This window comes from Phyllobates terribilis, unplaced genomic scaffold, assembly GCF_046119375.1.
Source record: "Phyllobates terribilis strain yellow unplaced genomic scaffold, ASM4611937v1 Scaffold_1__5_contigs__length_1240528914, whole genome shotgun sequence".
In the NCBI taxonomy this organism is placed as follows: Eukaryota; Metazoa; Chordata; class Amphibia; order Anura; family Dendrobatidae; genus Phyllobates; species Phyllobates terribilis.
The window spans coordinates 786,883,977-786,897,071 of record NW_027362761.1 but is presented as its reverse complement, the minus strand read 5'-3'; the positions used below and the strand labels follow the sequence as shown (position 1 = coordinate 786,897,071).

The window sequence follows — 13,095 nt, the reverse complement described above, 5'->3', positions numbered from 1 at the left end:
AAGGGATTCTAGAGAGAAATGTGCTGCCCAGTGTCAGAAAGCTTGGTCTCAGTCGCAGGTCATGGGTCTTGCAACAGGATAATGACCCAAAACACACAGCTAAAAACACCCAAGAATGGCTACGAGGAAAACATTGGACTATTCTGAAGTGGCCTTCTATAAGCCCTGACCTAAATCCTATTGAGCATCTTTGGAAAGAGCTGAAACATGCCGTCTGGAAAAGGCAACCTTCAAACACGAGACAACTGGAGCAGTTTGCTCATGAGGAGTGGGCCAAAATACCTGTCGAGAGGTGCAGAAGTCTCATTGACCGTTACAGGAATCGTTTGCAGTGATTGTCTCAAAAGGTTGTTTTACAAAATATTAAGTTAAGAAGAACCATCATTTCTGTCCAGGCATACAGTATTTCATGAGTTTAATTTTTCTAAATATTCAGTGGAAGCAGGGTTGAAAAGCAATGTCTGACTTTCATTTGTTCATTTTCATAGATTTTTAATTTATTATTACTTTTGTCAGATTTAAGTTATTTCTGTGACCATTGTGGGTTTTTCTTTCATTAAACGAGTGGTACCAACAACTTTAACCACGTGTGTACATGCACAAAAAGAGACAGAAGGACAGTGAAAAAAAACGCTGAAAAAAAAATGCACCAAAACTGCAAGAAAAAATGTGATGTGTGAACATAGCCTTAATCTAGTGTGATTTGCTGCAATAAATACCCTATTACCGTAGTTAACCCCTTGTGCCCCACATCTAAGTCTTCAAACCTAAGGGTTTCAGGAGGCAGTAGAATTGGACAAATCAATTCTAACATCTCTAGTAGGCAGTCACGGCACTCTACTCTTTAAAAAAAACTTGTGGGCACCCATTATTTTTACATATGATTTTTTCATATGATGCAGCTGAATTTACTAATTATTTCCATTGGGTGAGCGATGGGTGCCCATCTCCCATCCATCTCAGGGCTTCCACTTTGCGTCTAAAAAACAGGGTTTCCTGTAAAAAAGGTACGAACATGAGGCCATATAGCTTCATCCATATTATATCTTCATCCAGAAAGCTCAACAAGCTGATCTCTGGTGTATGAAATGTCCAGTAGGCCCACCACAACCTATTCCCTCAAAAAGAAATATAATAACAAGTCTATGCCATAACATTAATCCTTTTACAATGTTGGGCTTTTCCGTTTTCGTTTTTTACTCCCCTTCTTCCCAGAGCCATAACTTTTTTTTATTTTTCGTCAATATGGCCATGTGAGGGCTTGTTTTTTTGCAGGACGCGTTGTACTTTTGAACGACACCATTAATTTTACCATTAAGTGTACTAGAAAACAGGGAAAAAAAATTCTAAGTGCCGTGAAATTGCAAAAAAAAAGGTGCAATCCCACATGTCTCTTGTTTATCATGTTCACTAAATGACCTGTCATTATGATTCTCCAGTTCCTTACGAGTTCACAGATACCAAACATGTATAGGTTTTTGTTTTTTTTATTGATACCATTTTGGGGTAGATATAATGATTTGATCGCTTGTTATTGCAACGTTGCGGCGACTAAAAAAAAAACGCGTAATTCTGGCGTTTTGATTATTTTTCTCGTTACGCCTTTTACCGATTTGGATTAATTCTTTTTATATTTTGATCGAGCCTTTCTGTACGCAGTGATACCAATTGTTTTTTTTTTGTTTTGTTTTTTATTTTATTTTGAATGGGGCAAAAGGGGGATTATTTGAACTTTTATATTTTTTTTTTTAAAAAAAAAATTTCTACTTGCTTCAATACCATACACTTTATTGATCCTGTGCGAAATTACATTATCACAGCAGCAGAACATTTTATTTATTTCTTTTACTCGCTTATATAGCGCTATCATTAATTCCACAGCGCTTTACAGACATTATCACTGTCCCCATTGGGGCTCACAATCTAAATTCTCTATCAGTATGTCTTTGGAGTGTGGGAAGAAACCTGAGTCGGCACAAACGATTTACTGTATCTTTCCTTCTTACACCTTAGTAGGATTAGACGGTTACTGAGATGCTTCTCTGCCTCATGAATGTCATGTGCTGTCATGTGCCAGAAAAGATGCGGGCTCAGCTCCGGCATCAAAGGGGGATGCACGACGTAGCTATAAGTCATATGTCTTGACGGGGTTAAGCACCATATATTGGTGGCATTTGTTATGGCACTGACTCGCCATTTTCAGCAAACCTTGGGGGTGTAGATAACCTTGATGGACAAAGTAGAAGTTTTGTTATTCCTAGCAGGAAAGACCTGCAGTGGGGATTCTAATGCCTCTTAACACTCCTCTGATATCAAGTGTGGAATTTGGGCTTTCCATCTCCCTTCTACAGCAAGAAGAATGGAGAAAAGTCTTGCACAAAATAGATATGTATTGTAGGGTTTCATTCATTCTCTCTGGTAGGTGTTAGGCATTTGGTATCGTTCATACAGTTAATGCAGTTTAGGCCCAAACATTTGCAGTTTTTATTGCTTTCTAGGGGTTGTACAGCACCAAAACATACTCATAAACATAAATCTCTAGCCTTGTTCAGGCGCTAACTAAACAGAACCGACCCTGGCTACTCATTCACGGCTGACCTAGTCCCAGCTTGGTCAAACAAAACAGCTGTTGTCCATAGCAACCACTGATACTTGCAGTCCTCTGCACATGGCCTGTGCAGTCTCTTCTCAGAGAGGGATCCTGTCCTGTGTCTCTCTCTTTAATCCAAGACACATCCAGTCTGCTCAACCTCCCCAGCAGACTGACTCAGATGAACACCCAGCCTGTTTATATGCAGGGCCAGTCAGGTGCATTAATCAGTTCCTGCAGAGCTAGGATTTAACTCTAGCCTACCTGTCATTGCTGTATAAGTATATAATGCAGATATTAGGTCTTTGAGCCGCTTAGTAAAATAGTTGCCTATTGGAGGGTACTGCAAGACTGGCCATATAGTGTTATGGAAGTGGCTGCAGAGGGTATTGTGGCTGTAAATATCTATAGAAAGGTAATTCATGGGCCTCCTGTATCTATGGGAAGGATTTAATAATATCATCCATGCATAGATCTAGAGTACTGATGGTATGTGGCTTCCAGAAGTTACGCTCCTCCAGTGCTGGCTGGAGGAAGTTTCTGATAGCGATTCATCTCTTTGGCTTTATGCATGCCACATCTGTATTGATAACTTATGGATCAGGATGAGTTTGCGTGAATAAAGTGCAGGCTGGGTGCATAGGGTGGGACCTGGAGGTGGTATACTAGGTAGTATTCAGCAGTCATATGAGGGGTTCAATCCACTTGCTAAGGAACCTCAACAGTCCAGCTAGGATGTATAAATAGAAAATGGATAATACCAATCCCTCTTGTGCCTTTGGCCTCTGTATAGAGATAGTTATGCTTAATTTGTGCCTAGAGTTGTGCCATATAAATAACAGTAATGTTGACTGTTGGGGGGGGGGGGAGGATTTGGTCCATGTTCTATTAATGAAAGTCCCTTTGGTGAGAGGATCATCTTGACAAGATTGATATGGCCATCAACCGACAGTGGTAGCGAAATCCAGACTTTACATTTACCTATAAAGTACACCAAAAAGGGACATATATTATTTGCGGGACTTATTGGGCATTTTGGTAGTATATATACCTAGGTGTTTAAATGTATCTACCACTGGGAGATTATAGAGTGAGGGTGGCCATTGAGCGTCCCATGGAGCATGATGGTTGATTTATTCCAATTTATGTGCAGGCCAGAGAACGGTCCAAACTCCTCCAGTATCTGGATAGGTCTTGAGAGTGTTGTCATGTTCAGATATAAAGATAATTAAGTCATTGGCATAGAGACTGATCCTGTCTTCCCGATCACCCAACGTCACACCCTTAAATTTAATATCCTGCCTACAACCCCTTCACACGTCCTGATATTTCCGGTACTGGAAAAAACAGTACCTGTGGCGTCCGTGTGACACGTACTGGAATAGAATGCAGAATAGAAATGACATGTGTTTAGGTGTTAGATGGGCAAAGATAGAGATAAATAGAAAGATATCTGTGAGATATATAATGAGTGTTGTGTGTGTAGTTTACTGTACATGTATTTAGCTAATAAATAATTAAAAAAATGACGTGGGGTCCAACCTATTTTTGATAACCAGCAAAGGTAAAGCAGACAGCTGTGAGCTTATATTATCAAGCTGGGAAGGTCCATGAATATTGGGTCCTTCCCAGCCTAAAAATAGCAGAGTAGTGATATGTCCACAGCCACTTATCTAGCTTAGTACTTCTCAAACCTCATTGAACAGATAGCCAATAGATTCGAGAAACTAGGTGCCAGCACTAGTTTGTATATGTTGGTTTTGTTCTTTCTAATGTAATGTATACTTGATTAAGTCCACCAACGTTCTAATATATTGGTCATATTTTTTTTATGTAGAATGAAGTTAAAAGAAATTGACCGTACCGCCATGCAGGCCTGGAGCCCCTCCGAGCAACACCCCATATATATAGCGACAGGTGAGTGCTTTCACTTCTATATGCACATGCTGTCTGATGTACATGTGCTTCTCCATCAAACTGAGATACTTGTACTGGAAAATTCATTATTTCACAGAGATAATTGATCTAGGTGGTCCATTTCTTTGGCATAGCTCCTATAGTAACTAAAAGGATCTGTAGAAAGATCCTTAAGTTTATGAATTTGGTAAAATACTTCAAAGCAAAGAAAAAAATGATTTTCTTTCCAAATGCAAGGGATTTACATTCCCCCTCTATTTGGGGCAGGGGAATAAGTAGTTATATGTGGATTTTGAATAATAGGGCAGGGCAGCATGGTGACTCAGTGGTTAGCACTGCAACGCTGGGGTCCTGGGTCCAAATCCCACCAAGGACAACATCTACAAGGAGTTTGTATGTTCTCCCCGTGTTTGCGTGGGTTTCCTCCGGGTTCTCCGGTTTCCTCCCACCCATATTGATAGGGAATCTAGATTCTGAGCCCCAATGGGGACAATGATGATGTCTGTAGTGCTGTGGAATATGATGGCACTATATAAGTAAGCATAATATTATCGCAGGGCCTTTTTAAAGCACTTTTTGTGGCAAAGCATTTCTCTGTTTTGGCATGATTGTGAAAATTGCTACCAAAAAACTTTCTAACTTCTTAATGTATTATTCCAGGCAGTAGATCAGATAGAAGCGGCTAAGAATCTCACAGAATGAAAAATGTTTGTATTGTGTTGTAAGCCAATTATAATATTTATCTGGTATTCCACTGTGATTATGTCCAAATGGCAACTTCAACAGCATGTCACAGTGAGGAGACTTTTAAAACCGCAATGCTCCTCTGGGAAATATGCAAATTGTCTCAGCAGCACTGTCAAAACCATATTGGCCACCGCTGGGTACTGCAGATCCATCTCCTTATCATTTGAGTAGGAGTGGATCTGCAGTACCTGGCCATTGCCACTATAGAAATGATGGAGCTGCTGTGTTGTGGCAGCTGCCAAGAACGGCCGCTGCCACCGGAAACAGCTGATTGGCGGGGGTGCCGGTGTCACACCCCCAGCAATCAAATATTGATAGCCTATCTTTTTTTAAACTCTTTTTATTGAAAAATTCCACAGGATAATGGTTACAAACAGATACTGTCATAATATAAGGTCAGGGTAATCCAAACATTAACCATTCTCAGTTTAACACAATTTACATCACGTTCTCAATAATCAGAGTAAACAGTTAGAAGAAAACAAATACGGTAGTTTGAAGCATAAGCTTCATTGTGGAGCACTGCACTCTTTACTAAACCGGCCCATTCCCTATCAGCATTCAGTATATATATCAATTACAGTTGCAATAGAGGTCCACTCTTACAGCCCATATATATCATATATCATTTCCCATGTATTCAAAAGGGCATATATCAGGACTCATAACGTGAGATTAGCAAAGTCATGGCACCAGGGGACAAGTGTGTTAAGGGCGAGTTACACCATCTTTCCCATATCCTTTGGAATTTCTGGAGACATCCCCTATTTCTATATACTATATTTTCATACGGTATTGTATCATTCACTATTTTTTTCCATTGGTTAATAGTAGGAGACTTTCCTCCCATCCATCTTAGTGCTATCGCTTTCCTGGTCATAAATATAACCTCCCGAAGGAATATCCCATCATACTGTGTCCACATTTCCTCGTCCACAACACCTAAGACACATAACTCTGGACTACGTTCAATTGGCATCCCAACTATCCGTTCCACTGTAGTTATCACTTCACCCCAATATCTTCGTATTATCCCACAAATCCAAATAAGATGCCAGAAATCTGCTCCTGATTCCCCACATCTGTGGCATTCATCAGATGCCATTCTACCAAATCTATACATTCTCACTGGGGTCAGGTTAGATTGATGTAGTATATATAATTGAATTAATTATTGGCAGCTGGTGACACCACCATATGCGCTTCCATTGCATCATTCCACCGATCATCAGTTATAGAAGGGATTAATTGCCGCCATTTATTCTCAACAACAAGTTGGGTAGAAGTGATTTTAGAATTCAGTAGAAAAGTATATAGAGAAGATACCAAGCCTGTAGGTCCTTGAGTTTTTCGTACTCCTATTAATGGGTATTTAGATATTGGCCTCCTAGGATGTGGGAATTGATGTGTTATGGTGTTAGGCGTTGGTCTGGTTCTGGATTCGAAATGGGTCCAGGACCTTCTGTGGTCTCCCATTTCAGTCCAGCCGGGGCTGATGCTTCTCAGCATCGTCGTCAGCCTCAACGCCTAGCTGGTCCACGAGACATACAGATTGTCTCCCATGTATTGGCACCTAGCACGGTTAAGCATAGGTTGCAGAGGGAGACAGGGTGCTTGGAGTTTAAGTCCAGGATTCGCCGTACTGAGCATGCCCGTGACCTGGCGGATCGTGATTGCACGTCTCCCTGCGGTTCTTGGAGATTGTGTGAACCGCTGTAATCCGCTCCGTGTGCTTTAACACGGAGTGGTTTATCAGTTAAGTAGGTGCTATCCCGGACGCTCTTCTCCCGTGCAGTTAACGGACATAGAGCGAACCGCTATACCTGTTCCTGTGTGCAGAAACACGGAAGAGTTTAACATTTAAGTTTGTCGCTTTCCTTTCCACCCGGAAAGTGTTCAGCAGCAGTCCAGGCTGCATTGCGGACCTCGGGGTCGGTTGCGTTCCATTTATTAAAGTTGTTTGCAACCGCCCTCCTAACATATGGCATGCCTCATTTGTAGATATCTGTAGAAATCCCTATGAATTTGATCAAATGACAATAAAATTTAGTTTTCAAAAATCTGATTAAGTGTTGTTATTCCGTGTTGCTTCCAGAAGATTGTGTCCTGTAGGTTTTTAAGCTGTGGAAATTCAGGATTATCCCATATTCGGGTTTCTCCCATTTGATCAGTACACCCCACGATACGCTTACTCTCGCGCCACACCTGCATTTCTAGGCTATGTGCAAATAATAAGCCCTGTGGTGGTCTGTAAGAGCCTTCTAATATAGCCCATGGTGTATTCCCATTTAATAAATGTATAAGATGCGCTTCTAAACTTACTGAGTTTATCACTGCTTATCCTGCACTTCAAATATCGTATCTGACGAGCTAAATAATAGAAAAATATGTTGGGCACCGCGCTACCCCCTTGATCCTTGGGTCTCTGCAGAGATCCAATACTTAGTTTGGGCTTTGCTGAACCCCATATAAATGTCATCATGCCGTGCAGTTTCCGAAAAAATTCTTTGGGGATTTTAGTGGAAGAATGTTCTAATACATACAAACATTTTGGAAGGATAATCATTGTTATTAGGTTAATTTTTCCCGCCACAGACAATGGAAGTTGGGACCAGCTTTCAATTTTTTTCCTCATCATATCCTTTATGGGGTACACATTGTCCTTCAGGTCCATAATTGGGTTTTGATTAATTATAATGCCTAGATATTTGAATTTTTGTACTACCTGTAATAAAAAAAAAACGGTTCGGTTATGTTATCTATAAGTGGCATAACCACAGATTTGCTCCAATTGATTTTAAGGCCCGATAATTCCCTAAAGTAATTAATAAGGTCAATTGCTCTTGGGAGGGATTTTTCTATTTTGTTTAGAAAGAGGATCAGGTCGTCTGCATATAACCCCACTTTATCTGTTCTGGAGTTTATACTAATACCCTCCACCAGGTGGTCCTGCCTAATTTTAAGGGCAATAGACTCTATCGCTAGGGCGAAGAGCATCGGAGATAAGGGGCAGCCCTGTCTAATTCCTCTACCCAGGTTAAACTATTCCATTTACTAGAATGTTAGCTCTCGGCATATAGTAGATCAATTTAATCCCGCTACAAAATTTATCAGAAAACCCAAATTTCAGGAGCTCACACTGTAGGAACGTCCACTCCAAGGAGTCAAAGGCTTTTGCCGTATCTAAAGAAGCTATAGCCCCGGGTTCCTGATATTTATGGCCTATCTGTGTCAACACTTGAGCTCTTCTAATATTAGATGAAGTAGACCTTCCCGGCATAAAGCCAGATTGATCCTCATGTATAATGTTTAATATTACTGTTTTTAATCTATTGGCTATGAGTTTCATAAGTATTTTGTAATCTGTATTCAATAGGGATATAGGGCGATAAGAACTACATTCCTCAATTGGTTTATCTGGCTTGGGGATCAATACTATAGCATCATGGAAGGATTGGAGAATAGAGCGTCCGAAAGTGCTTCAGAAAAGGTTTGCAACAGAACTGGGGCTATCAGGTCTATGTATCTTTTATATAATTCTATGGATATGCCATCGGGTCAGGGTGCCTTCCCATTAGATGAAGACATGGCTGCTTCCCTTATTTCTTCCAAAGTGATATCTCCATCCATGAGTGTCCGATGTTCACAAGAGAGTTTAGGGAATTCTATTTGATTTAGGTATTCATCAATTTCCTCTATAGTGTGGTTGGATTGGGAGTTATAAAGTTCTCTATAGTATTCTTCAAATCTGCTTGCAATCTGATCTGATTTAAGCAGTGGGCTACCTTCCCTTAAGTGTTAATGGCCAATATTGATGTGGACATCTGATTTTGTTGGACTATGTATGCTAAAAATTTACTCGATTGGTTACCCAGCTCAAAGTAAATTTGTTTTGAAAAGAAAAGTTTTCTCTGCGCTTTTTCATGCAGATGGGTCAGGTACTCCCTCCCTTTCCCAAGCCAGTTATGTAAGGAATTATCTGAGGGATTGTTAATATATTCAGCTTCTAATTTGCATTCTTCGGCAAGCCTCTGCTCCCCAATAGACGATTCCCTTTTAATGAATGAAATCGATGATTTAACGCATCCCCTTATATATGCTTTAAGTGTGTCCCATACTATCAATCTGTCAGGGAAGTCCCCATGATCTGCTATAAAAACTTCCCCTTGATCTGGTATTCTATCATGTTCTCCTATAAGGGACAACCAAAACGGATGTATGCAAAACCTCTTGGATCTATTAGGACCCCCCCAAATGAAGGGATGCTATCAGTGGAGCATGGTCCGATACAGTTCTAGGGGAATATTCAATTTTACTTAAATCCAAAAATGCAGTACTGTTTGGAAACCCCCTTAGACTTTTATCTTTGGGGTCATCTGAAGGCAATTGTCTATGCTGTGAAGATACGAGATGTGCAGCATCTGAAACAACAGATACTTGATGTGTGTGCTAGCATTTCTTCTGCGGTGTTGCTATCAGTGTGTTAAGAGTGGGAGAAGAGGGTTGCATTGACAATCCAACACAATGGGCAGCACTTTGAGCACATTTTGTACATAAACTTGTAAATAACTCATGAAAGAATAACGTTATGTTAAAACCAAGCACACCATTGTTTTTCTTATGAAATTCTCAATAAGTTTGATGTGTCACATGACCCTCTTCCCATTGAAAAAAATAAAGTTGGATGCAAAATAACCGACTTCAAAATGGCCGTCATGGTCACCACCCATCTGGAAAAGTTTTTCCCCTCCCATATACTAATGTGCCACAAACAGGAAGTTGATATCACCAACCATTCCCATTTAATTTGGGTGTATCCATATAAATGGCCCACCCTGTACATCCATTTTGGCTGGTGGTGGGTTGTATATGTTGAGTATTACATATGGCACCATATCTATAAATGCCTATACGAAAATAAATTCCCTTCTGAGTCTCTTTTGACAGTTTGAACTGACTATCCCACTGACTTATGCACAACGGTAACTACACCTCTAGAATAAGAAGTATGTGTAGCGTGTTTGTGCCACTGTATCCAGGGTTTGTTTATTCTGGACACAGTGTCCGGGGTTAAATAGGTTTCCTGAAGGCATATTATTTGCGTCTGAGATTTACGTATCTGGGAGAATACAATATCCCCTAATGTTCCATGAGAGAAGTTTAAGTGACGCTATAAAGGTTCCATTTAAAATTTTGACCAAGGAAATTATTCCCCTCGAGTGCATGCTTCAGTCATTTGTAGGCCATTTCTGAACAATGAAGTAAGAGTGCAGTGCTCGCATTCAATTAAAGGTACAATCCGATATAAAACAAGTGACCAGTAGCGGTCATAGAAATACAATTGGAGATGCTTATAAACTTTTTCATAGACTTAAGTACAGGCATGAATAGAAAATCCCCCCCCCCTTTTATGAAAAGAAGGAATTATCCACTTTTCTATCTGAACCACTAATATCAAATTGCAATAAATTCAAAATATATACCTTAAATGATTCTGTATAAAGGCTACTATAGGATTATTGGTCCGATAACCTGGTTTTTGCTAAACCCAAAGGGTAACCAAGTCCTCGGACCCGGGACTGAGGCACTAATACCCAAAGAAGTGGATACCTCGCCACCTTCCCAATACAAATTTTTAATAATTTTCATCAGCCCTTTCCAAGAACATTAACATGAGGATATCTAATCACAATCTGGATCCCACCCCTTTCAATATATACTTCGTCCCTCCCTCCTGGCTAATAAATTCCGGAAGGACAAAACCTCTCTAAACCAGGGGAGGAGTCCTGAGGAGATAATTTGCATATTCCCACTGCATTTTGGGGTAAGTGAAGAGTCTCCGCGAGCTCAAAGAACACTGGATTTTGGCTGTTGGAGCTGAAAAGAGGACATCGGTAAACCAGGGGAGGAGTCCTGAGGAGATAATTTGCATATTCCCACTGCATTTTGGGGTAAGTGAAGAGTCTCCGCGAGCTCAAAGAACACTGGATTTTGGCTGTTGGAGCTGAAAAGAGGACATCGGTAAACCAGGGGAGGAGTCCTGAGGAGATAATTTGCATATTCCCACTGCATTTTGGGGTAAGTGAAGAGTCTCCGCGAGCTCAAAGAACACTGGATTTTGGCTGTTGGAGCTGAAAAGAGGACATCGGTAAACCAGGGGAGGAGTCCTGAGGAGATAATTTGCATATTCCCACTGCATTTTGGGGTAAGTGAAGAGTCTCCGCGAGCTCAAAGAACACTGGATTTTGGCTGTTGGAGCTGAAAAGAGGACATCGGTAAACCAGGGGAGGAGTCCTGAGGAGATAATTTGCATATTCCCACTGCATTTTGGGGTAAGTGAAGAGTCTCCGCGAGCTCAAAGAACACTGGATTTTGGCTGTTGGAGCTGAAAAGAGGACATCGGTAAACCAGGGGAGGAGTCCTGAGGAGATAATTTGCATATTCCCACTGCATTTTGGGGTAAGTGAAGAGTCTCCGCGAGCTCAAAGAACACTGGATTTTGGCTGTTGGAGCTGAAAAGAGGACATCGGTAAACCAGGGGAGGAGTCCTGAGGAGATAATTTGCATATTCCCACTGCATTTTGGGGTAAGTGAAGAGTCTCCGCGAGCTCAAAGAACACTGGATTTTGGCTGTTGGAGCTGAAAAGAGGACATCGGTAAACCAGGGGAGGAGTCCTGAGGAGATAATTTGCATATTCCCACTGCATTTTGGGGTAAGTGAAGAGTCTCCGCGAGCTCAAAGAACACTGGATTTTGGCTGTTGGAGCTGAAAAGAGGACATCGGTAAACCAGGGGAGGAGTCCTGAGGAGATAATTTGCATATTCCCACTGCATTTTGGGGTAAGTGAAGAGTCGGCGCGCGCATTTTGAAGCTTTTTTTTAGAGCTTTTTTCACTGTTTTCAGAACATTAACAATAAGAACATGGAAGAGTCCAGGAGCCATTTGGTGAGCTGCATATCCTGCTACATGTTCACAGACTTGCCAGTGGAAAAGCCAGACTTCACATGCCAGAAATGCAAGCTTGTGTCCCTGTTGGAGGAAAAGTTGCGAAATCTAGAAGAGAGGTTAACTACCTTGAAAATCATTAAGGAAGGTGAAGAGTTCTTAGACAGAGCATAATTATCTCTTCATGATTCAGAAAGAGAAGAAATTCGAACTGCACCTGACGAAACAGAGGAATGGAAGCATGTGACCCACAGAAGCAGGAGGATCGAGAGGCAGTCAGCACCCATACTGCTCAGGAACCAGTACCAGGCTCTCACACAGGAGAACCATGAAGAAATACAGCAAGATAAGACTTTGCCAGCAATGAATAACCTTGTAAGCCCTCAGAATCCTCCTGGATGGAGAAAGAAGAATGTTGTGAAGAAAAAACGGAGAGTGGTGGTCATGGGGGATTCCCTGTTAAGAGGAACAGAGGCCGCTATCTGCAGACCAGACATAACCTCAAGAGAAATGTGCTGTCTTCCAGGAGCAAAAATTAAAGATGTGTCTGACAGGATATCAAGACTCTTCAGACCTACAGATCACTACCCATTCCTGCTAATACAAATGACACCGCAAGAAAGGACATGGAAACCATCTGCAGTGACTTTGAAGACTTAGGCAAGAAAGTGAAAGAATTGGGAGCGCAGGTGGTCTTCTCATCCATCCTCCCAGTGGATGGCCATGGATCAATGAGGTGGAATAAGATTCTACAGGTGAACAACTGGCTACGTCGATGGTGCCGTCAACAAGGATTTGGATTTCTGGATCACGGAATGAATTACCTATACGATGGACTACTTGCTAGAGATGGGGTGCACCTTACGAAGACTGGAAAACATGTATTTGGAAGTCG

At 41.2% G+C, this 13,095-nt stretch overlaps 1 protein-coding gene across 9 annotated transcripts in view; it reads left to right on the top strand.

Annotated features, from left to right (window-relative positions):
- Positions 1-13,095, top strand: part of SEC31A (SEC31 homolog A, COPII coat complex component) — an 89,014-nt gene that overhangs the window by 13,599 nt on the left and 62,320 nt on the right. For all 9 annotated transcript variants that reach the window (XM_073637030.1, XM_073637026.1, XM_073637031.1 and 6 more), the window contains exon 2: positions 4,428-4,507. In XM_073637030.1, the coding sequence (XP_073493131.1) occupies positions 4,429-4,507 (79 nt within the window). In that variant the 5' untranslated portion in view covers position 4,428. The remainder of the gene's footprint in view (positions 1-4,427; positions 4,508-13,095) is intronic.